The sequence below is a fragment of the Cydia splendana genome, chromosome 19, assembly GCF_910591565.1.
Source record: "Cydia splendana chromosome 19, ilCydSple1.2, whole genome shotgun sequence".
In the NCBI taxonomy this organism is placed as follows: Eukaryota; Metazoa; Arthropoda; class Insecta; order Lepidoptera; family Tortricidae; genus Cydia; species Cydia splendana.
This window is the reverse complement of record NC_085978.1, coordinates 2,652,329-2,676,300: the sequence shown is the minus strand read 5'-3', so window position 1 is coordinate 2,676,300 and position 23,972 is coordinate 2,652,329. Positions and strand designations below refer to the sequence as shown.

The following is a 23,972-nucleotide window of genomic DNA, read 5'->3' as shown; positions in this document are numbered from 1 at the left end:
AATCGAAACCCTGAAATTTGTATGACTGGAAACGTATACTCTGGCATATTACCCACTTTGCCAGTAGAAAAAGGCTCGAAATTCAAATTTCTATGACACAACCATTCGCGCTTAAGGGGCCCACTGATTAACAGTCCGCCGGACGGTATCGGCCTGTCAGTTAGAACAAAATTTTGACAGTTCCGAACAACTGATAATCAGTGGGCCCCTTTACATTTTTTAAATTTGCCGCCTTTCTTTCTACTACTCGTCTTGCGTTTGGTATGCTACATATGTAACACTTTAAACTCTCGCGTTTTGTACACACTGTTGTTTTGTTTTGGATACTGTGAGTGTTGCGTGTCGTGCCGTGGACAATAAACATTAAACTTTAACGGGTAGCTGCAATTTCTTTGTCTACCCCGAACATTTTTATAAACTAATTTCGGGTAGTTTAGTGGTGTTTTATTAATATCTCCGTTGACATTTGTTGGGACGTCAGTCTTTCCGTGACCACAGCTGGTGCAACTCAGCTGAAACGTCGGAATTAAAGGTAAAAACAATGAAATTATATCGCGGTAGACCCGTTTGTGTAATTAAATATGCTACATATGTGTCCATTTGTCCAAGCATAAAAATTTCAGGGATTAGATTTCATAATGGCATTAGGTACCTACTTTGTGTACGTGGACCCAGTTTGTCCCTGTCCCTGCCTTTTGTTTGAGTACCTGGGGCCCTAGCCAATATCACAATCGGTCGCAGAGAAACCAAACTAAAATGCTATCTTTCTATCGTACTAGGTACTTTATATGGAAAAGTGATAGAGAGACAATAGCGTTACGTTTCGTTTTCTGGAAACGATTGTCATAGTGGCTAGGCGCCCTGAATACCTACAGAAGAAAAAGGTCGACGCACCCGACCGAAAAGGTTTTTTCGGCATTAAAAAAAGGCTACCTTTTTTTAGAGTTCCATACCGAAAGGGTAAAAACGGGACCCTATTACTAAGACTTCGCTGTCCGTCTGTCTGTCTGTCGGTGTGTCTGTTTGTCCGTCTGTCTGTCACCAGGCTGTAGGTATCTCATCAACCGTGATAGCCAGGCAGTTAGCAAATTTTCAGATGATGTATTTCTGTTGCCGCTAAAACGACAAATACTAAAAACAGAATATAATAAATATTTAAGTGGGGCTCCCATAGAACAAACGTGATTTTTTTGCCGTTTTGTGCGTAATGGTACGGCACCCTTCGTGCGAATATCAAATGAAAAATATACACACACATTAAAGTTTTGTTAAATTGATAGCATGTTTTTTAGGTTTAGGTGTATTGATTTATGCCCCACACAAGCTGTTTGCTTCTACATACCTACATCAGCAAGGTTTATAAAAAAACTCAACTGCATTAAAAATAAACAGAGCGAATATAATTATGTTACTGGGTGTAATAATAATACAGCGTCAAGTTTTTTCTAACAGCTATTTTCAGAGACAGTGCTTTCTGCTTTACAAGCGTGATATTTCAAGGCACATGAATTATTTATTAGCTACTTACAGGGCTTCAGTTGAAGGCTTGAGCTCGTCCGAAAAAACTACACGGTTATCAAACATATCCGGCGAATTTTTCTTGTGTCCGTAATATTTCTCTATACATATTTTAGCTTTGTCCAAATTACCGTAGCAAGCGTGGTAAAACAACAGTAACTGCTCATCCGTAAGATCTTTCGGTACACATTTATTTATATCCAAAGAAAAGGTCCATTCGCGCAAATGATCGATATCTGCCTGAGAAAATTTGTCCATCAATGCCGTCGCCGCCTCGTAGTCGAACTCCATTTTGAGCGACATGTTTTATGAATCAACACTGCACCGTTCGTAAATAATTACGATCGAATGATCAAACACAAAACGAACATCCAACCACCAAAACTGTAATTTGACAACTGATTAGTGATTGCGAATATTTCAAGGTTGCGCTGTCCAACTGACGTACGGCACATTGCCAGTTGAATAAATTTTCTACTATTTCTACTACGCTTAGTGATTGGTAGTAATTTAAAGCCACCTCGATTTATTGTGGCAGATAAAATGGATTTGGATACTTCGTAAGAATTATTTCATTTAAAAAATATTTATTTATTTATGTGTTATGAATTAGGCTGTAAAAACTATATTTTTGTTACAGAGAATCTAATCTTGTAATATGGACAAAGAAACATCGGATTTTCTTATTCTGCAAGTTATATTGGAGGTCTATAATTATTGTAATCACGCCAATCCTTCTTTTGCCGATTGCTCTAATTGGAGAAAATCAAGTTCGTGTTTTATGATTTCTGATACTTCTGAAGATTTTAGAACAAGATTAGACGAGTATACTAGCGACATCTTTGATAAAATAGCGAAAACTAAAACTTTAGTTTCTGGTGCACTGGGTTATAGGTAACACCACAAAAATAAACGATGTCCATGTATTTTTTTTATCAGAGACTAGTACATAAATAAGACTAAGAAACTCCATACAACGTCGCTTTTTAGGGTTCCGTACCCAAAGGGTAAAACGGGACCCTATTACTAAGACTTCGCTGTCCGTCCGTCCGTCCGTCCGTCCGTCCGTCCGTCCGTCCGTCCGTCCGTCCGTCCGTCCGTCCGTCTGTCACCAGGCTGTATCTCACGAACCGTGATAGCTAGACAGTTGAAATTTTCACAGATGATGTATTTCTGTTGCCGCTATAACAACAAATACTAAAAACAGAATAAAATAAAGATTTAAATGGGGCTCCCATACAACAAACGTGATTTTTGACCAAAGTTAAGCAACGTCGGGAGTGGTCAGTACTTGGATGGGTGACCGTTTTTTTTTTGCTTTTTTTTCGTTTTTTTTTTTGCATTATGGTACGGAACCCTTCGTGCGCGAGTCCGACTCGCACTTGCCCGGTTTTTTCATCATTGTTATAGATGGCGCCGTTTTTTTTTTTTTGGAATAGCATAATAATGGTGATTTTAGGCCAGAATATTAAATACAGCCACAGTATTATCACAAACGGATCTCGAAGTCACTACCAAGACCACCAAAATCCACCAAAATCGAAGACCATAGACATTCAGATTTATTATGATTCGTGTTTGACGACCACGTATTATTCTTGATAATAGATGGCGCTGTATGTGCAAAAAATGGATGCGATTTTTATTAACAAGTTTTCGGCTCTACTTACAGGCGTACCCTAGTTTCTTCGTGTTTCTTGTAACGGGTGTGTACTGGATAGCGGATGTGTTGCCACCAGCGGCCATCTCCCTCGTCCCATTGGCTTGTTACGGCGTTATGGGCACCGGGTACATCCAACAGGTTAGCCTTAAGGACGACACGCTCAGTGCCGTAGCGTGAACTAGCCGTGGGCGAAGTCGCATCTGCGAGGCCCTTTTTTTCTAGCCCTTTGCCTAGCGCGAAGCCCCCCTTAGGGCGCGAGGCCGTGGGTGACGGCCCACTTCGCCCACGCCACTGCTCACACTAGACCGGCCCGGGCCGGGTCCGACATGTCATTTTCTATGACGGCTGATCAATGATCACGTCCTGGTGCTTTCCATAGAAAACGAAGCGCCGGAAGCTGCAGCTCGGCCCCGGTCCGATCTATAGTGATTCTTTATTGTATGAGTAGCGAACGAAGTTCGAGAAGACAGACAAAACAAATTCGCCTCGTCACTCGAAAGACTGTTCGTGTTTAACCAGGGAGCTTTGTTACACAGTTGCGTGAATGTCGAAGCGAATAACAAGACGAATTGCATTTTAACGGCAAATAATCTCTACAGATATACATGTGCAATGAAGTCCTGGACTGCCTCGGCGTGATGATGCTGATGGCTGCAGTAGAAAATAGCCAAGTACACAAGAGGGCAGCACTGAGACTACTCATCACTATCGGGTGCTCACATTACAGGTGCCCACTAGTCTTTATTGTTTACTTGTCTTTGTGCGCTTTTTAGGGCCACCCCATACTAGCGTCTCCGGAGCGTCGGCGTCTAGTCAACTCTATGGCTGCTCGTCGCCACAACGTTAACGAAACTGCGCAGCGACGCCATTTTCCATAGCACGGACTAGACGCCGACGCTCTAAGGACGCCAAGTGTGGGGTTCTTTGCTACAAAATAGGTATAATGTCATCATGGCGTCACCTATCAAATTTCTTGATAAGGAAATACGAAAATAAAAACTAAATCACATTTCTTTTATTTTGAAAAATCAACAGAGCAGAATATGTTACATACCTACCTATATTATTTACATACCTAAAGTTATAATAATAAAATTTGCACATTAATATTTGCCACATTTTTGTAAAAGCTTATGTTTCGTTTCATACGAAAAACATAAAAAATAAGCAAATCTCTTAACTCCAGTAACACATAAGTAGGTATCTAATAGTCATGCAAGTCAAATATTTGTTAGCAGAAAAAGTGCCAAATTTGAGAAATGTAGACTAACCTAACCTAACCTAACTCTAGAAGCAAACTGTGTATTTCACGCCTTTTTCTACTGCCAAAATTGATTTGTCAAACTTTAGTACCTAGTTAGTAGCGACTAAAGCAAGCCACTGACGAGCCTTCCAAATGGATGCCGTTACAATGGATTCATCCAAATGGACGGCATCCTAATATTAAACATTGTACGTTTTTGACATTCACGGACCGATTTTGGATTGCAGCCGGGCTATTTGGACTGTTGGAAGGCTCGTCAGTGGCCACCTTAGTGACTATGGGCCATTAAACTACTTATAAAGGAATAACACTTATAAGATACTAAATAAATTATGGACTAAGTTACAAACACAGCCATTGCACTTTTATTATAGGTATTAAAATAATACTTTTACGTAAGCTAAACTTTACAAAGGTTTACTAATAATTATATTAGTTTAATTATTACCAAATCATTTAGGTAACTAAACCAAACAAAAACAGGTAGAATTCGTCTCAGATGCATCCCGCAAGGTCTGAAATTAAGAATCAGAATCACTATGGCTCCGGATAAACTCAGATGTTTAAATAATACCTATTTGTTCCCTGACCATAGAAAATTCGGTTCTGAATTTCAGACCGCGAGACCCTAAATAGGTAACACAATGTTTGATTGAGAAATGTTAAAATTTTTACGTTCAACTTCTTATGAAAATATGTCACCTTAAATGGTTTACTAATGTATTGCAGAAAGATTTTTGACATATTTTTGTATTGCATAATGTTACTTGGCAGAAATGTCGTTTGGCAGAATTACCTTTCCCATATTATCATTTAGCATACAATCATTTCGCAGAGTTTTAAAATCCAGAACCATATTTTGGCATACTGTTGATGATCATAATAGTCTTTTAAACGAGTATTAATTTCGCAGATAAAAGTATTGCATAATATTTAACCTAACCTAACCTATAACCCACTTTTCTGGTGGCCGTTCGTTTTGCATGAGGTCGCAGTTCTAACCTAACCTAACCCACTTTTCTGGTGGCCGTTCGTTTTGTATGAGGTCGCAGTTCTAACCTAACCTAACCCACTTTTCTGGTGGCCGTTCGTTTTGTATGAGGTCGCAGTTCTAACCTAACCTAACCCACTTTTCTGGGAGCCGTTCGTTTTATACAGGAGGCCGCAGGTACAACCTAACATAATCTTATCTGGCACAGGTTCAATTTTGTTTGGGGGTCACAGTTCTTACTTAACGTAATCCACTTTTCTGCAAGTAGAAAAACATTATGCCATAATGAAAGTATGCTGCAGGATGATTATGGTACATAAAATTATGCTAAACCAAAGTCTGCAAAAGTAATCTTCTGCTAAATAATATGCTGCAAAATGTATTGTATGCTTAGTAATAATAATGCAAAGTAATATTTATGCCTAATTATCATTCTACTAAAAGTGTTTCTGCGATACATGTTATGCGAAGTGTATTTCTGACAAACAATATTATGCCAGAAGAGGGGAACCCCACCTGAAATAAATAACCCGGACGCTATTTAAATGCTAACAACAGTAACAAGAAATAAGAAAATAATAATTATTCAATGAATAGGTAGGTAACATATATACTATTGCAGGTGACTGTACACACTGCACTGTCTTAAAACTTTTAACTAAACTAAAAGCCGTTTCAGGGCAGATATCATAAAAAAAATACAAACTCTGAAGATTACCTATGCCGACCCTTTGGTAATACTTCCAAAGGATCGAAATAAGTCTTTCTATATATACCTATCTATAGTTTGTATCTTTAGGTATTTAAATAAAAGTAAAGAGACAATTTGTAAATTTTCGGGTAGTTAAATAACATTTATTGGTTCACCAACCAAATACCATAGTCTAATAAAACATGGTCTTCCATTCCCAGAGTGACACGGGCCTACGTCACAACAACATGGCCGCTATATATAGCGCTATCGCATATTATCATATAGCGCTGTCGCATGATGACGTAGGCCCGTGTCAGTTAGGTGACCTAGAAAAGACGAGAATGGAGTACCATGCCAAATACAAAACCGCCTGGATCAGTTACTGAACGACCTGACTTTAACCTACATTATTTTGATCATGTAATGTTTTCATCTACCCTCAACGTTTAATGAGCCATTTTGTTTACTTTTATTTAAATAACTAAATATACAGAGTATATTAAAATACCCTGTTCATTCTGTCAGTTTGTTCTTTACACAGCCTTTTCCGATACTTGTTACAGTCAAACTGAAGTGATTTTTCGTGCTTCGACAAAATAATAATTATTTTAAGCAATGCGGTTGGCTACCGAAAGGACAGCTTCCTTCTGAGTGAAAAGAAACTAAAGCCGTGTTCAGACGAGCTGGGCAAATCGACCGATTTGATCAGGAAAATAATAGGCGCCAATCTCATCTAGCGTCCACACGTACACAATTTAATCACCAATTTTAAAACCCCGTCTTCTGACTACGAAAACTGGCACGTTTATTTACGCACCCGCTGATTTGATCGGGGAATCAAATTGGCGTTTGCGTCCGCACGGCCTGATTCGATCATCCGACAATTTCATCAGATTGGCGAAAAATTGTCTCGTCTGGACTCCACTTAATTAAAACAGTTAAGGCTTCTACAGACATTGCAACAAATTGCAGGCGATTTTAGATAATTGCTGGTCAAGTTGGAGCAACCAATTCAATCGATCAAAGGCCGTAATAAAACATATAATATACGATTATCGGTACCGTTAAGAGGGGCCATTACACACAGTTTCACCTTAGGTTCAATTAAAGTAACCCGAAAAATATCCGAGTTAAATAAGGGGTAATTACATCTATCCTTTGGCCGGACATTTTCTGCTGTCTTGCTGCTAAAAGCGACAAGGAAATAGCATACTTATACCTTTCTCTCTCCCTCTCAGTAGAGAGTATCCGGCTACAGGATATTATAAGCCCCAATCAGAATGGAAACCACCGTTTCGGTTGCTAACCGTACTGCTAGAAAAATAATGTCTTTACTTAACAGATTTATGGCGTTATTCATAAGCATGCTACGAACCTCAATTAGCTAATAAGTAATCGTCGGAATCTGTCATTTGACTCATGTAAGGCGTGGCTCACTCCGCGACTTCGTCGCGTCGCTACAAGTACATGCGGCCCACACCAATTTTGGTGTCTAGCCATAGTATAGTTGCCGCGCACCGCTACGGAACGCACGCCTGCTCGCCCTTGCGCCACCTAGCGGTCATATCTGTCGTAATAGACGCGTTTGTTAGAGAGTGAACCTTCTGTACATAGTATATTATTTTATTCTGTGCTCATGTATTTGTAAGAAAGCGATAAAACATGAATTGAGGCTTGTAGCGGGCTAATGAATAAGGGAGTTAGGGGGAATAGGGGATTTATGAATAAGGGAGTTAGGGCTTAGGGGGAATAGGGGATTTATGAGTAAGGGAGTTAGGGTTAAGCCCGATTAATCAAAGTCCAGCTATATTATACCTCCTCCCGGAATTCAGTGACGTCTTCTGCGTCGTCGGCGACGTCCAGGAGCCGGTTCAACAGGTTCTGACAGTTCAGAGACGCAGTATCGCCCCAAACTACGGCATTTTTCGCACAACTCTTGGGGATGACGTTTCTTTTTGTCAATTTTCTTGCCCATATAGCCTGGTTTATTTAGTGGCATCTGTAATTAATGGGTGCGTATAGAACACAGTCTTTAATCAACCCATTTTTAAACTAATGAACATCGGAACATGTTTGGGGAAGCTAGTGTATATCGATCGATAGACTAGCGTCTTGTGAGCGTCGGCGTCTGGTTAGCGCTATGAAAAAGACTCGCACACGAAGCGTTCCTTACCATAATGCGAAAAACGGCAAAAAAAAAACGGTCACCTATCCAAGTACTGACCCCACCCGACGTTGCTTAACTTCGGTCAAAAATCACGTTTGTTGTATGGGAGCCCCACTTAAATCTTTATTTTATTCTGTTGTTGTTATAGCGGCAACAGAAATACATCATCTGTGAAAATTTCAGCTGTCTAGCTATCACAGATCATGAGATACAGCCTGGTGACAGACGGACGGACGGACGGAGGGACGGACGGACGGACGAACGGACAGCGGAGTCTTATAATAAAGAGTGGTAATAGGGTCCCGTTTTACCCTTTAGGTACGGAACCCTAAAAATGGTGTCCCTACGCGTTGCGCCAACGTTGCGGTGAGCCATAGAGTTGACTAGACGCCGACGTTTGAGAGACGCTATAAAATAAGTATAATATATTAGTTAGTATATTATAGTGTGGGTTCTCTAGGTACTCTTTTTACTGCATTTTACCTCACTGTCTCAAATTGTAAAATTTCCAGTAACCTGCATAGTAGTATTTCCACAAATTAAAATATAAATATTTAATAAAAAAAAAACATTTGATTTCTTCTTATTTATAATTATTTTGTCTACCTACCTGTATATGAGGATATACATTAATTTTGCACATAGTGCAGTTTTGGCCGAAATTGGCCCATGAGTGGGAAGACACCCAGGTGCGGTTACAAGTGGGACACTTGAACTGCCCAAAACACCGTTTCTTGCCTTGATACGGCGTCAGGCCCTCCACCTTTAGATAAAAGAAAAAGAATATTATAATTAAAAAAGAAAATATACATACCTACAATAGGTATAGAAATACTTATATAGCAAATATATATGTTTAGTTTAGTTTAGTTTATTTATTTCATAATGATAAATTACAGTAGGTATAAATTATTCTTACGCTAATCTATATGAATTTACATTATGATCGTCAATAATTTAGCATGCAAACGTAATTATAAAATGTCAACAATGATAATCAAATTACAAATTATGAGAACTAACAATTTATAATAGAATTTAAAAAGAAATTTGAGAACTATCGTCAAATTGAAAAATAAAAAAACTCAATAAATAACAGAATACATGTATAGGCTTAATGTAAAAAAGAATTTAAGAAATATATTTTTATCGTATTTGAATTACATACTTAAATGTTATATTTCTAAATACATTACGATAAAACTTCCAAACATCAAACATAAAACATCAACATTTATTCAGCAAATAGGCCACAAGGGCACTTTTACACGTCAACATTGAATTTACATACAAGCAAAAATAATAACATCAACAATTTTATAAAATAAAACTAACAATTCAATCTAACGTATTACAATTACTAAGAGATGTATATGGTCTCTTAATGTCGAATTACATACAAAATACAGATACAAAACACAAAAAAAATCTATAATATTTAGAGGTGTAAATGTCTCTAGGTGTCAGAACTATAAGATTATATAGTTTATCAAGTTATCCTTAGAGATGTATAGGGTCTCCAAGAGTCAATATCCTGTATAATTAATACATTCATTAAGAGAAAAGAAACATACGAGAGCAGAATGAGGCGTCTCACTGTAATTAATTAATAAAAATAAAGTTACTAAGTATAATAGCTTGTGTTAGCTTAAACAGACCAGTCTCCAAAACATTACTACATAAACATTTAAGTGAAAGCTACTCCATATAAAAATGAACTATCATACTCGTATCATATCATAGGGACCATCATTCGACACCAGGGGTATAGGTAGGCTTTTATTCAGAAACTAGCGACCCGCCCCGGCTTCGCACGGGATAACCTAAACAAACTATACACTTAAAACCTTCCTCAAGGATCACTCTATTGACAGGTGAAAACCGCATGAAAGTAGTTTTGAGTTTATCGCGAACATACAAACAAACAGACGTGACGGGAGACTTTGTTTTAGAATATAAGATGTAGTGATAGTGATTGAATTTCTAATTCAAATCCAAATTCAAATCTAATTCTAATTTCTAATGCAACAGGTTAAGTTTGGTGCTGTTCTTCAGTGCCATGTTCCTGTCAATGTGGGTGCCTAATACGGTGGCCTGCGGTCTTCTGATGCCTTTGGTCAAGGCTTTACTGCAGGAACTTGAAAAGGTCAGCATTTTTGGTCAATTAAAAATGGACAAAAGAGAGACATGAACCTTGTGGGGTTGGCCGGTTGAAGTTTTTTTACTACCTACAGCCTACAGCTAAAGCTATGGAGTTCTTCAAAAAGGAGTGTACCATACATCAGGTTATTAAAGGGCCGTCAATGTGTATACCGGGTGTTGCCTGTGACATGAGCAAATAATTAAAACATAGATTGTACTCCTCAAACGATGACACTTTTGTTCAACAACTTTTAAAAATTATGAAGTACATATTTAGAGTCCCTATTTTTTATACAAAATAAATATTGTCTTCAATGGACGCCATCGCCACGCCATATCATTGTGATTGACGTTGCTGGTCACGCCTTAAACATAACAAAATTCGCAATACATTGCGTCTTAGAATCAACTTTAAAGTGTATTAAAAATCAAACCACAAGTTATTTATTGAAAGTTGCTGCACAAATGTTGGTCAGTATGAAGAGTACAGTCTACAGTTTAATTTTTTGCTCGTATTACAAGCCACACCCGGTATATAACACCGCCGGAGTAAAAAACTAACAGAGAATTTCATTCTAATTCTGAATACAATGATTACATGTACAATTCGTTTGTTTCAGATGGGAATAGTCGATATGTATCAAACTATTGAAAAAACTGAACAAAGATCTCATAAACATGAATTGAGGTAAAATTCTTTTCATTCAAAAACCACAAGCGTTAAACACATGTAATATACTTACCTAATTTCTGTAAATGCAATCCAAACCTAAACTATTTTACTATTTATTTCAGTCGTCCAAAACCTACAGATTTCACTGTGTTTTACTTTTTGGGTGTTGCATATTCCTGTTCAATAGGTAAGTAAGAACCATAACCATAAACCATTACCACGGTAAGTAAAAACCATAATATGAACTATAATTTTGTACCATATACAGGAAGGGCTGTGATTTTAACAGCCTGTGTATGTATGTATAATATAGTGAGGTTATGATTTTTTAAGCTAACTACATAAAAGCAAGAAAAACATGTAAAAAAATACCTTTTTCTTTGATTCTTTAGGTGGCATGGCGACGTTGCACGGCAGTCAGGCAAATCAAATATTCAAAGAATATAGCGAATTGTAAGTTTTACGTTAAATACATTAAATCACCGTCAACTATTATTTATTCTTCAGTTTTTACACGATTGCCCAAAAAAAGTGTTCTGTTTTTATGTTTTGACACAGAAATGAAAAATAATTTAAAATCTTAAGACAGCATTTGACAGCTTGTAGGTTATGTTGAGAAAGCGGGACTTAACCGCGCATAGACAATCAACATAGACAGAAAAGGCCTCTACAGACCTCGCGACAAATGGCATGCGATTTAGATATGAACCTGCAATTATCCTTTATATACAAGTCGAGAAAGCTAAAGGTTCCGTCACACAAGCGTATTTTCCGGGCGGGGCGTGACCATTTTATATGTAAAAGAGGCGCGCTCCGCTCACGGCCCGCCCGGGAAACGCGCCTGTTTGACGAAGCCAGCCGTTCATTAGCGTCACGCCTATCCCCTGGCGACACCCATGGCGGCACCCCCTTGTTACTCGATCTTTCGCTTCGTGTTTACCAACATGTTTATGTTTACCTTGCAGACTGTTCCCTAAGCTTGGCAAGATCACATTCCCCCAGTTCATGCTGCTGACGCTACCAGGAGTGCTGGTCACGGAGACGCTACTCTACTTCTGGATGAACTCCTTCTTCTTAAAAATTTTTAGGTTTAAATTATCTTGTTTAAACAAGTTGCTATGTTTAGTGAGATATAGCTTGGCCCAGGAATCCAGGACTGTCTCATTTCAATCATAGACAGAGAGAATCATACTGTCTTTGTCTTACGCTAGTACTAGCACCTAAAATAAAGGGATGAGTATAATTTTCTTGGTTCTTACTGACTGACAAGTTTTGTGTTTCTTCTTCCCCGCGTTATCCCGGCATTTTGCCACGGCTCATGAGAGCCTGGGGTCCGCTTGACAACTAATACCAAGAATTGACGTAGGCACTTGTTCTGACGAAAGCGACTGCCATCTGACCTTCCAACCCAGAGGGGAAACTAGCCCTTATTGGTATTCGTCCGGTTTCCTCACGCTGTTTTCCTTCACCGAAAAGCGACTGGTAAAATATCAAATGACAATTTGTGTTTGCCAGACTATATGGCATGCTCTTTTGTAGACCTGATGGAATTACAGGTCTAGTGACGTGGCGATCCCGACAGGGCTGACGGAGGAAGAAGCCCGCTACATTAAGACTCTGCTGCGAAACCAGTACACCCAGCTGGGGAAGATCAAGTTCCATGATGTTGTAAGTATCTATGACAAAGTCAGACATTATTAAATTGTACAACGGGACTTAATCTCGTATTTAAGTTTTAAGATTTATCTCCGAAGTTTCGAGGACGGCGGTGTTGTCCCCGTGGTCTCGGAGAAGACTGGTTAAAGTTGACTTCAACATGTTCTAGCCGCGCGAGTTTTTTCCACTACCCGCCAAGTGCGGTCTTGTTTATCAGTTTGAACGTTTTTCGCACTAGGGATGTTACTCTGTCGACGCACAGCACTAACGATATTCGATTTATCGACTGTACAAATTAATAATGTGTAAAAATCGTGAAAGTAAGTCAGAGTCAACAATGTTACCAGGGAGAGTGATGGTAGGTGGACCTAAATGTTAACGGAGTGGTAGCCGCTTTCGGATAAAAGGACTCACGTTAGAACTGGCCCGGGTCCGGGCCGAGGTATCCGACACTTCGTTTTCTATACTAAACCATCACGTGATCATCTGTCACATTTTCTATTAAGGCGTATCCAGATTAGTCAATTTTTCGCCAATCTGATTAAATTGCCCATCGAATCAGGACGTGCGGACACAAACGCCAATTTGGCTCGCCGAATTCAACCGCCGATAATGACCGATATTACCAATAAAATGAGGTGCGGACACCAATTTGTGACGCCAGTATTTTCGTTCTGGGGCATTTTTTCAATTTAGAGGGCTCTAATATCACCATAAATCTAAAATTGGTGATTAAATTGGAGATTGACGCCAATTTCATTTCTATCCAAATCGGTCGATTTGATCATGCCGTCTGGATACCGCTTTACAAGTCGATTGCCTCAGCTCGAACCCGGGCCGTTCTAGAGTGAGTGCTTAAAAGAGCGCCTGGCATCCGTTGGCGCGTTGGGTGGAAAACATTCGGAGGATAACGGGTAACTTCTGGGTGAGATTCGTTCAGGTTCCTTTCGTCAAAAATGTGTCCACGACAATTAGATATTAGGAGGAAATGCTCTAATGACTAATTTCATAAAATATTTCATGTTTCGCACCAGAACCAAAGTAACGGATGTAGCCCTCCGAATCGCTAAAGTTAAGTGGCAGTGGGTGGGGCACATTGCCCGTAGAACCGATGGCTATTGGGGCGGAAAGGTTCTCGAGTGGCGACCACGTACCGGAAGGCGCAGCGTGGGTAGACCCCCCACAAGGTGGACTGAAGACCTGGTAAAGGTCGCGGGAGTCCGCTGGATGCGGGTGGCGCAAGACCGGTCATTATGGCATTCTTTGGGGGAGGCCTATGTCCAGCAGTGGACGTCCTCTGGCTGATATGATGATGATGATGATGGTGTCATGTTTATCAACAGGTCGTGGCCACGGCTGTCCTGTTGACGGTGGCTCTGCAAATGTTTACAAGCTCCTTACATCTCGACAGCGGGCTGCAGAGAAATATTAACATGTAAACACTATCTCTACTAATATTATAAATGCGATAGTAAACTGTCTCTCTGTCTGTTACCTATTCACGGTTTAACCTTCAGAGGTTCATCTCAATGGGTTCAGACCAGTTCAGACCCAATGAGATTAAATTGTGTACGGAGGTAATGAGTCCTGGACATTATAATAGTTCTTCAGGAAATCATCCGGGGGTGAAAAGGGGGGTAGAATTTGCTATGGAAGCGGTATATGTAAATACTTAATCTACGCGTATGAAGTTGCATGTAGAATCTAGTATATTTTATAAACCTACCTCACTTCCCATTCTTAAACCTAACACCAGCAAAAAAGTCATCCGCCCAACCTCGAGAACTCTACAGTGGAACGATATTGGAATAGAGAATATTTAAGTTATCTTGGGGTCCCCATGTGACTGAAACCAGTAGGAGACTCTTTGCTTCGCTGCACTCACTTCGCCGTCTCCAAAGTTCCCTATTCACACAAAAATAATGCTTGCACGCTCTCTTTTGATCCCACTTCTAGATTATGCGGATATCGCCATTCTAGATCTCAATGAGGAACTGCTTGGCAAGCTTGAACGTTTGCAAAACCACATCTCAGCTTTCCGCTCCCAGCTTAAATGGCTGCCCGTCCGTCGCCGTAGAGACATCCATATCCTCTCCCTTCTCTTCAATGTCCTGTTTTCTCCCTCTTGCCCTTCTTATCTCTCGGAGATTTAAATTTTTAGCAGACGGCAGCGGGCACCGACTCCGTTCCAGCGCGAATCTCTCTCTGTGTATTCCACCTCACAAATACCGTTCCTATCACATGTCCTTCACCGTTTACTCAGTAACATTATGGAATTCTATATCACCTTCTCTCCGACAGTGTCAATCGGTCGCGTAGGCGTCGGCGAATTTAAAAAGGTTATGGCTAGCAGACAAAACTTAATTTAAAGGATGTGTGCGGTATTGTAGTTTTTGTATATTTGTAATCATTTTGTAATATGTATTATAGAATATGTATGTATGTATGTATAAACTCTTTATTGTACAAAACACAAAACATAAATTTATGGCACAGGACAGGCAGTCCAAAGGCGAACTATATATGTATTTAGTCGTGTATATATGTATATGTTTGTTGTAGGTAAGTTGCTAATATTATAAGTGACTAAGAAACTTTTCGTTTTATTATTATAATTTTCTTTTCTTATCCTTTTATTTACGCTGTTGGTACAGTACGGATGTCTACCATCTCCAATTCTCCATCAATTGCTCAAAGGTTAACTGGAAGAGATCCCTTAAAGGGATAAGTTCGCCTTTGTACTAATGACGAATGTTATTTTTCCTGTTTTGTTTTGATTTTTGTACAATAAAGTGTTTTACTACTAAGTGTTTTACTTAAGCTTAGAAATAAATTAATAGCATTGTTCGCAAACTATTGCTTGATACAAAATTAATTTAGAGAGGATTTACCTTTTCCTGGGACTTACTGCTATCTTTTTGCTAAAAGGGACAAAGAAAACATATACCTCTCTCTGTCCCTTTCAGCAGAAAAGATAGAAAGCCTTAATGGGGATAATAAATATTCATTGAGGCATGCATATCTGTACCTACAGCTGCCAAAGTTGGCCTATCTGAATCCTGAACCTCCTAAGACCCAGAGACATTTTTGCCGTTTTGAATTTGAAACCCTCTTTTATTCCATTATAGTTCAAATTTCGATTTTAATTTGTTCCTTTTAAAGGAACTCAGGAGTTAGGGGGTTATGTGTCCTAAAACATTTGTCTACATATACTCAGACAGTATTCACCTCAGGGTCGGATTTCCCCCTACCACAAAGCCCGGGCCTAGGGGCTCAGGCAACCTAGCAATGGTTTTGAGATGGGAAGACCCTTAAATTCTAAGTACCATACCAAGTGCCCAGGGGCTCTAGGTATCTAAATCCGGGCCTGATTCTCCTTCGTCAAAACGTTGGTCTGTCTATGCTTTAAAAAAAAGATTGATATTGGGCAGGCATGGCTCCCTCCGCGATTTCGTCGCGTCGCTACAAGTACATGCGGCCCACAGCAATTTTGGTGTCTAGCAGTACCTCGTAGTTGCCGCCCACCGCTACGGAACGGACGCCTGCTCGCGCTTGCCACCTTGCGGTCAAATCTGTCGTAATAGACGCGTTTTGTTAGAGAGTGAACTTTCTGTACCTACTTAGTACTATTATTTATTCTGTGTATTGGGTTATTTCCAGGCACACCAAGGTGTCAGCCCCAACTATCTTCTGTGTATTGCTCCTGTTCGTTATGCCATCAGACTTAGAATTTGTGAAGTTCTTCAAGAAACGCAACAGTAAGTCAAGTAGTCTGTGAGCCAACACACAAGGTATAAATAATTGTAAGGGTCTCCTCTTGCCCCACAAACACCCGCTTTCTTAACTCGAAAGGCGGACTGCGCTAACTAAGCTAATAAATTAAAAAATAAAACTTTTAAGACTTTGTATATTTTCCATAATGTCGGTCATCATCATTGGCCACAGCATCTTTGCAGATGATAGTTGCAGCGACTAAAGAAGGTATTTTGAGGAGGTAGTCTACAGCCTACACCGACTGCGATGACTGTATAGACCAGTGTTGGCCGTAATGGTTAATTCTAATTAACAATTAATCAATTGCATTAAGCTTAATTCCGCAATTAATCAATTGCATTACGCATCAATATAATTAAAATTAGTTAGAATTGAAGTTTGAGACGTTTAATTACATTGATTGTCAATCTGCATTAACGTTTAATGGAATTAAATAATTTATTTCATAAAGTAATAATTAACCTTATTGGTGTGGAGACAAATGGGAAACGGGGACAAATGGGATTTATATGCAGAACCTATTCCATCTGTTCCAGGTGGGAACAAATGGGAAAACATCAGAAAATGATGTGTTCCCATTTGTCCCCACCTTATTGGTGTGGAGACAAATGGGAAACGGGGACAAATGGGATTTATATGCAGCGTCTATTCCATCTGTTCCAGGTGGGAAAAAATGGGAAAACATGGGAAAATGATGTGTTCACATTTGTCTCCACACCAATAAGGTGGGGACAAATGGGAATGTTTTATACGAATGAATATGAACGGCGGGGAACAAAAGGGATACACCCGATATTAGTGTTCCCATTTGTCTCCGCTCCAATGAGATGGGGAAAAATGAAAATATTTCTATGCAGCGTCTTTTCCCATGTTTCTATACACTCATTATAGGTGTATTCCTATTTGTCCCTGCCATATGTTAGTTGGAGACAAATGGGAAACGGGGACAAATGGGATTTATATGCAGAGCCTATTCCATCTGTTCCAGGTGGGAACAAATGGACATACATCAGAAAATTATGTGTTCCCATTTGTCCCCCCCTTATTGGTGTGGAGACAAATGGGAAACGGGAACAAATGGGATTAATATGCAGCGTCTATTCCATCTGTTCTAGGTGGGAACAAATGGGAAAACATCGGAAAATGATGTGTTCCCATTTGTCTCCACATCAATAAGGTGGGGACAAATGGGAAATATTGATATGCAGTCTTTTCCTACATGTTCCCCGCGGGGACAAATGGGAATACACCCATTATTGGTTATAATGGGTGCATTATTGGTGTATTCCCACTTGTCCCCTATGCATGTGTCCTACGCCATACATGAGAAGGGACATATATACGGAATACATCATTTTCCGATGTTTTCCCATTTGTTCCCGATTCGCGTGACCTACGCCATGCATGAAGCTGGGACAAATGGGAATGTTTTATATGAATGAATATGAACGGCGGGGAACAAAAGGGATACACCCGATATTAGTGTTCCCATTTGTCTCCGCTCCAATGAGATGGGGAAAAATGGAAATATTTCTGTGCAGCTTCTTTTCCCATATGTTTCTATGCACTCATTATAGGTGTATTCCTATTTGTCCCTGCCATATGTGAGATGGAGATAAATGGGAAACGGGGACAAATGGGATTTATATGCAGAGCCTATTCCATCTGTTCCAGGTGGGAACAAATGTGAAAACATCGCAAAATGAAGTGTTCCCATTTGTCCCCACCTTATTAGTGTGGAGACAAATGGGATTTATATGCAGCGTCTATTCCATCTGTTCCAGGTGGGAAAAAATGGGAAAACATGGGAAAATGATGTGTTCCCATTTGTCCCTTCTCTCATGTATGGCATAGGACACGTGGAAAGGGGACAAGTGGGAATACGCCAATAATGCACCCATTATAACCAATAATGAGTGTATTCCCATTTGTCCCCTCGGGGAACATATAGGAAAAGACTGCATATAAATATTTCCCGTTAGTCCTCACCTTATTGGTGTGGAGACAAATGGGAACACATCATTTTCCGATGTTTTCTCATTTGTTCCCAACTGGAACAGATGGAATAGGCTCTGCATATAAATCAATCCCATTTGTCCCCGTTTCCCATTTGTCTCCAACTCACATATGGCAGGGACAAATAGGAATACACCTATAATGAGTGTATATAAACATATGGGAGTGTATATAAACATTTTTCCCCATCTCATTGGAGCGGAGCCAAATGGGAACACTAATATCGGGTGTATCCCTTTTGTTCCCCGCCGTTCATATTCATTCATATAAAACATTCCCATTTGTCCCCACCTTATTGGTGTGGAGACAAATGTGAAGACATCATTTTCCCATGTTTTCCCATTTTTTCCCACCTGGAACAGATGGAATAGACGCAGCATATAAATCCCATTTACCCCGTTTCCCATTTGTCTCCACATCAATAAGGTGGGAACAAATAGGAACACATCATTTTCTGATGTTTTCCCATTTGTTCCCACCTGGAACAGATGGAATAGGCTCTGCATATAAATCCCATTTGTCCCCGTTTCCCATTTGTCTCCACACCAATAAGGTGGGGACAAATGGGAACACTTCATTTTCCGATGTTTTCTCATTTGTTCCCACCTGGTACAGATGGAATAGGCTCTGCATATAAATCCCATTTGTCCCCGTTTCCCATTTGTCTCCAACTCACATATGGCAGGGACAAATAGGAATACACCTATAATGAGTGTATAGAAACATATGGGAAAAGAAGCTGCACAGAAATATTTCCATTTTTCCCCATCTCATTGGAGCGGAGACAAATGGGAACACTAATATCGGGTGTATCCCTTTTGTTCCCCGCCGTTCATATTCATTCACATAAAACATTCCCATTTGTCCCAGCTTCATGCATGGCGTAGGTCACGCGAATCGGGGACAAATGGGAATACACTAATAAGCACCCATTATTACCAATAATTACCAATAATGGGTGAATTCCCATTTGTCTTCGCGGGGAACATATGGGAAAACCCTGCATAAAAATACAGAGACAAAAATTACGATGTTTATTCTTGTTAATTATTAATTATCAATCACATTTTTAATTTTCATTCAAAATTGATTTAGTTTTTAATGGTTTGTAAAGCAATAACCATTAATTCATTTTAATTGTTAGTGGTTCGAAATAAATTAATATTAATGCAAATTGATGATCAATGCAATTGATAATTAATTTCCCTTCAATGGTTAATGGTTAATGGCAATTAACCTTTTCAATGGTTAATTTTTAATGGTCAATTGCATTGACGTTCGGCCAACACTGGTATAGACCAATGGCCGATCGGCATTTCTTGCCGCATCGATCACAGACGTGTCTTGACTCCTGGGGTGGTCCCGCAGCTCTGCGATTTCGTTTCTGCTTAGAGAAAATGGGAAGTATCCGTAGAGAAAATGGGAACTACCTTTGAATGGAGAAGCGATGGAGAAACCACTTTCCTCTTTCCTCGAAAACCCATGAAACTCGTGTGTGGACTGCATTATCTAATGTAATAAATAGGGAATATTACGCGAAACTCTGCGTAGGGGGCGCTACTACCACAATCCATCACAATTTGGGGGTCTACCGCGAACAATGCATATTCGAGCGATAAAGAGGCAGATAACTAAATTTCGATTTTCGCGTTTCCCGGTAGGCTCTTGTTAACAAACCGTCTTGATGCATCAATATCATATTTTATTGTCTGTGAAAATTTGTCAAAAAACAGTTTAAGGCACAGTCATGTATAAGTTACTCTATGGTTTACTAGCAAGTTTAGTGCTGCGCTCTGGTGGCAGAACGTTGCAGTAATACCCCCTATTCAAAAAACTTAATAACATATACCATACGAGATATATTTGTTTCTTTTTTGTAGACGGAATGCATCGCCGTTTACCGACTGCGCCAAGTAAGGCGTGCCTCAATTGGACAATCGTACGAGAGGACATGATGTGGGGCGTTCTATTTACAGTAGGTTAGAATACTTCTATATTTATTTATTATTATAGATCTTGAGACGTTATAAACATGCGGGTTATACAATGTTTGAAAACTGTGATTGTGAGATGCTCGGAATTTGCTACTGAAAAAAGTTTTTTTTTTTTTGGAAATTTAACAGAAAAAATACAATATTTAGTACCTTAATCTAATGTTTCGCCAAACTGTGAGACAGTTTGTTGGTAGTGTACGAAAACCTTAGAGGATTTAACGAAATGGAGACGTCTTGTCTGTAATTTTCGGTACAAAACAAACTGCCGATTTTTGCGGGGGAGGGGCACGTCAGATGTACACGTAACGTAAAAATACTCTTTCCGCACAGACTCTTCCTAGTAGTAATCTTTCCTCAAACTGTAGGCGGCAGCTGCGCGTCTTTCGAAGCGCTAAAGCGCTCCGGAATGACGGCAGAATTCGGCAAGTTTCTTCAGCTGATGCACAACTGGCCAAGCCCTGTGGTGGCACTAGTGGTCATCCTCTTCTGCAAGGTCCTCACGGAGTTTGCCAGCAACTCCTGTGTGGTATACGCAGTGCTGCCAGAGATAGCAGCCTTGGTAAGTGGTTTAGTCCATACATAACGGTGTCAAAATGTTTGGAGATAACTAACTGCCTCACAAGCTTAGACGTAAAATGGCCAGTTACGGAAAGAGGGACCTAAGCCCTACGTATACCAACACGTTCAACGCAGCTGGCCAACTTTATTGTCACGAGTGAGTAGATGAAAACATTACATAATCAAATAATGTAGGTTAAAGTCGAGTCGGGTCAGTTCAGATCCAGGTGGTTTTGTATTTGGTTGGTTAATCAATAAATTTTATAACTACCCGAAAATGTACATATTTGTTAACTTTTAGTTAAGTAGGTACCTAAAGATACAGAGTATAGTTGAGGTCCTCAATATACAATGTATATTCAGACGTTCAAAATGTAATGTAGCCATGTTGGTGTTGCAGAGCATCAGTTCCTACACACACCCCCACTACCTGATGCTGGCCGCGACCCTGGCCAGCTCCATGTCGGCCCACCTGGCACCGTCTACACCGTGTCTGGCCTTGGTCAGCCAGTACGTCCACATTTCTACGTGGAGGATGGTAAGCTACCTGATGCTGGCCGTGACCCTGGCCAGCTCCATGTCGGCCCGCCTGGCACCGTCTACACCATGTCTGGCCATGGTCAGCCAGTATGTCCACATTTCTACGTGGAGGATGGTAAGCTACCTGATGCTGGCCGCGTCCCTGGCCAGCTCCATGTCAGCCCGCCTGGCACCGTCTACACCATGTCTGGCCATGGTCAGCCAGTACGTCCACATTTCTACGTGGAGGATGGTAAGCTACCTGATGCTGGCCGCGACCCTGGCCAGCTCCATGTCAGCCCGCCTGGCACCGTCTACACCATGTCTGGCCATGGTCAGCCAGTACGTCCACATTTCTACGTGGAGGATGGTAAGCTACCTGATGCTGGCCGCGACCCTGGCCAGCTCCATGTCGGATCACCTGGCACCGTCTACACCATGTCTGGCCATGGTCAGCCAGTACGTCCACATTTCTACGTGGAGGATGGTAAGCTACCTGATGCTGGCCGCGATCCTGGCCAGCTCCATGTCGGCCCACCTGGCACCGTCTACACCCTGTCTGGCCATGCTCAGCCAGTACGTCCACATTTCCACGTGGAGGATGGTAAGCTACCTGATGCTGGCCGCGACCCTGGCCAGCTCCATCACGGCCCACCTGGCACCGTCTACACCATGTCTAGCCATGGTCACCCAGTACGTTCACATTTCCACGTGGAGGATGGTAAGCTACCTGATGCTGGCCGCGACGCTGGCCAGCTCCATGTCGGCCCACCTGGCACCGTCCACACCATGTCTGGTCATGGTCAGCCAGTACGTCCACATTTCCACGTGGAGGATGGTAAGCCTTTTCCCAGGAGATTGATCCTTCGCGCCTATCTTTTTCAACATTTGGCACCTTTTTCTACTGACATAGCGCTTGCCAGAGTAGAAGTACAGATGTTGTATATAATTATTTTCCATCGTATATGAGCCGTGGCAAAATGCCGGGATAACGCGAGGAAGAAGCTTTGTGGCTTTGAAGCTTTGTTGTTGCTTATGTATGATATGTTAAATTTCAGATTAGCTTCTTGATTAGTAGCACCTCCCACAATCTCTCTGCTTTGCCTTAAGGTTGACTGGTAGAGTATGCTTTTGACATTAAGTCCGCCTTTTGTACGATTAAGCGGTATCCAGACGGGACTGATCAAATCGGTCGATTTGACCAGAAATGAAATTGGAGTCAATCACCAATTTTATTAGATTTATGGTGATATTAGAGCCCTCTAAATTGAAAAAATGCCCCAGAACGAAAATACTGACCTCACAAATTGGTATTCTTGCGCCCGCACCTCATTTTATCGGTAATATCGGTCGTTATCGGCGGTTGAATTCGGCGAGCCAAATTGGCGTTTGCGTCCGCACGTCCTGATTCGATCGGGCAATTTAATCAGATTGGCGAAAATTTACTAGTCTGGATACGCCTTAAGTTTTCTTTTGTGCAATAAAGTTTAAATGTATAAGAAGACAGACTATAGAAACAGTGTCAAGTAGGGCGACAAAGTTTTCATGGCTGTGCCAATACGGGAACCTACTTAATGTACTCATCCTTATTTCTCCAGATGTCAGCCGGCGTGGGGCCCTCGGTCATCGCTGTCATCGTCACCTGGTTCACCGTCACTCTCTGGTCGAAGGTCATCATACTCGACTAAGCTTAATTTGCACCCAGGCCCCTTTTTGGCCAACTTGAAAATTGACATAAATGTTCTCTACGTAGGTACATTTCTGGGCGCGTAGCCAACGTGCCAATCGTCAACGCTCTGTAGCGTATCGTAGTCATCTTTCTCTATCACTCTTCCACACTAGTGCGACAGTGACAGTTGCGTTTCGTTCGCTACAGAGCGTTAGCGATTGCACGTTGGTTAGGTACGCATCAGTCGCTAAGTAACGTAAGTACCTTTACTACCTTGTTCGTTTTTTTTTAGCATTAGAAAAAGACTACGCGATCTTGACGAGTCTTTTAATTGCAAAACGCTTTTTAAAAATCAGTAACTATTACTAATGAAAGCAAAATAATGTAAATAATCATAATTGTTTAGCCACACTCGTGGCTTCGCACACGAGTGTGGAGCGGGCTTTACATATTTGCCGTGACTTATTTTTTAAAAGTGTTATTCACACAGAACACCGCCTCTAGAAACCTAATATTGGCCATTTTGTTCCCGACGCAAATCACCAAACTGTGAGGTGCGGGAGGGGTGCTCACGGCGTTGCGATTGGTCGTTCCAAACACGGCGCGCTGACACGTGTAAGCGTAGGGATGGGATTTTCATGTTGACGAAAAGGGACGGACATACTTCGCCTCTG

The 23,972-nt window shown here is 40.7% G+C and overlaps 2 protein-coding genes and 1 long non-coding RNA gene across 5 annotated transcripts in view; 1 reads left to right on the top strand and 2 right to left on the bottom strand.

Moving 5' to 3' along the window:
* Positions 1-1,939, bottom strand: part of LOC134799902 (alpha-tocopherol transfer protein-like) — a 39,490-nt gene extending 37,551 nt beyond the window's left edge. The window contains exon 1 of one of the 2 annotated variants that reach the window (XM_063772336.1): positions 1,529-1,939. In XM_063772336.1, coding sequence (XP_063628406.1) covers positions 1,529-1,821 — 293 coding nt within the window. In that variant the 5' untranslated portion in view covers positions 1,822-1,939. The remainder of the gene's footprint in view (positions 1-1,528) is intronic. The other variant, XM_063772337.1, reaches the window with a different exon arrangement.
* Positions 1,940-2,122: 183 nt separating this feature from the next.
* LOC134799881 (protein I'm not dead yet-like) lies at positions 2,123-23,842 on the top strand. Of its 2 annotated transcripts, none has more exons than XM_063772304.1 (15): positions 2,123-2,288; positions 3,191-3,319; positions 3,781-3,908; positions 10,329-10,443; positions 11,060-11,127; positions 11,235-11,299; positions 11,505-11,565; positions 12,078-12,200; positions 12,669-12,780; positions 14,112-14,203; positions 16,429-16,526; positions 20,439-20,537; positions 20,918-21,111; positions 21,511-21,648; positions 23,228-23,840. In XM_063772304.1, exons 2-15 carry the CDS (start codon positions 3,296-3,298, stop codon positions 23,315-23,317), a joined length of 1,407 nt encoding a protein of 468 aa, XP_063628374.1. In that variant the 5' UTR covers positions 2,123-2,288; positions 3,191-3,295; the 3' UTR covers positions 23,318-23,840. The 2 variants fall into 2 exon arrangements, with proteins under 2 accessions (XP_063628374.1, XP_063628373.1); XM_063772303.1 differs by having other exon boundaries at positions 2,149-2,224; positions 23,228-23,842.
* Positions 8,000-11,589, bottom strand: LOC134799940 (uncharacterized). The gene is made up of 3 exons (XR_010145482.1): positions 11,485-11,589; positions 8,908-9,060; positions 8,000-8,129 (listed from the first exon to the last, which is right to left on the bottom strand). It is a non-coding gene; the product is annotated as an uncharacterized LOC134799940 (long non-coding RNA).
* Positions 23,843-23,972: the final 130 nt, after the last annotated feature.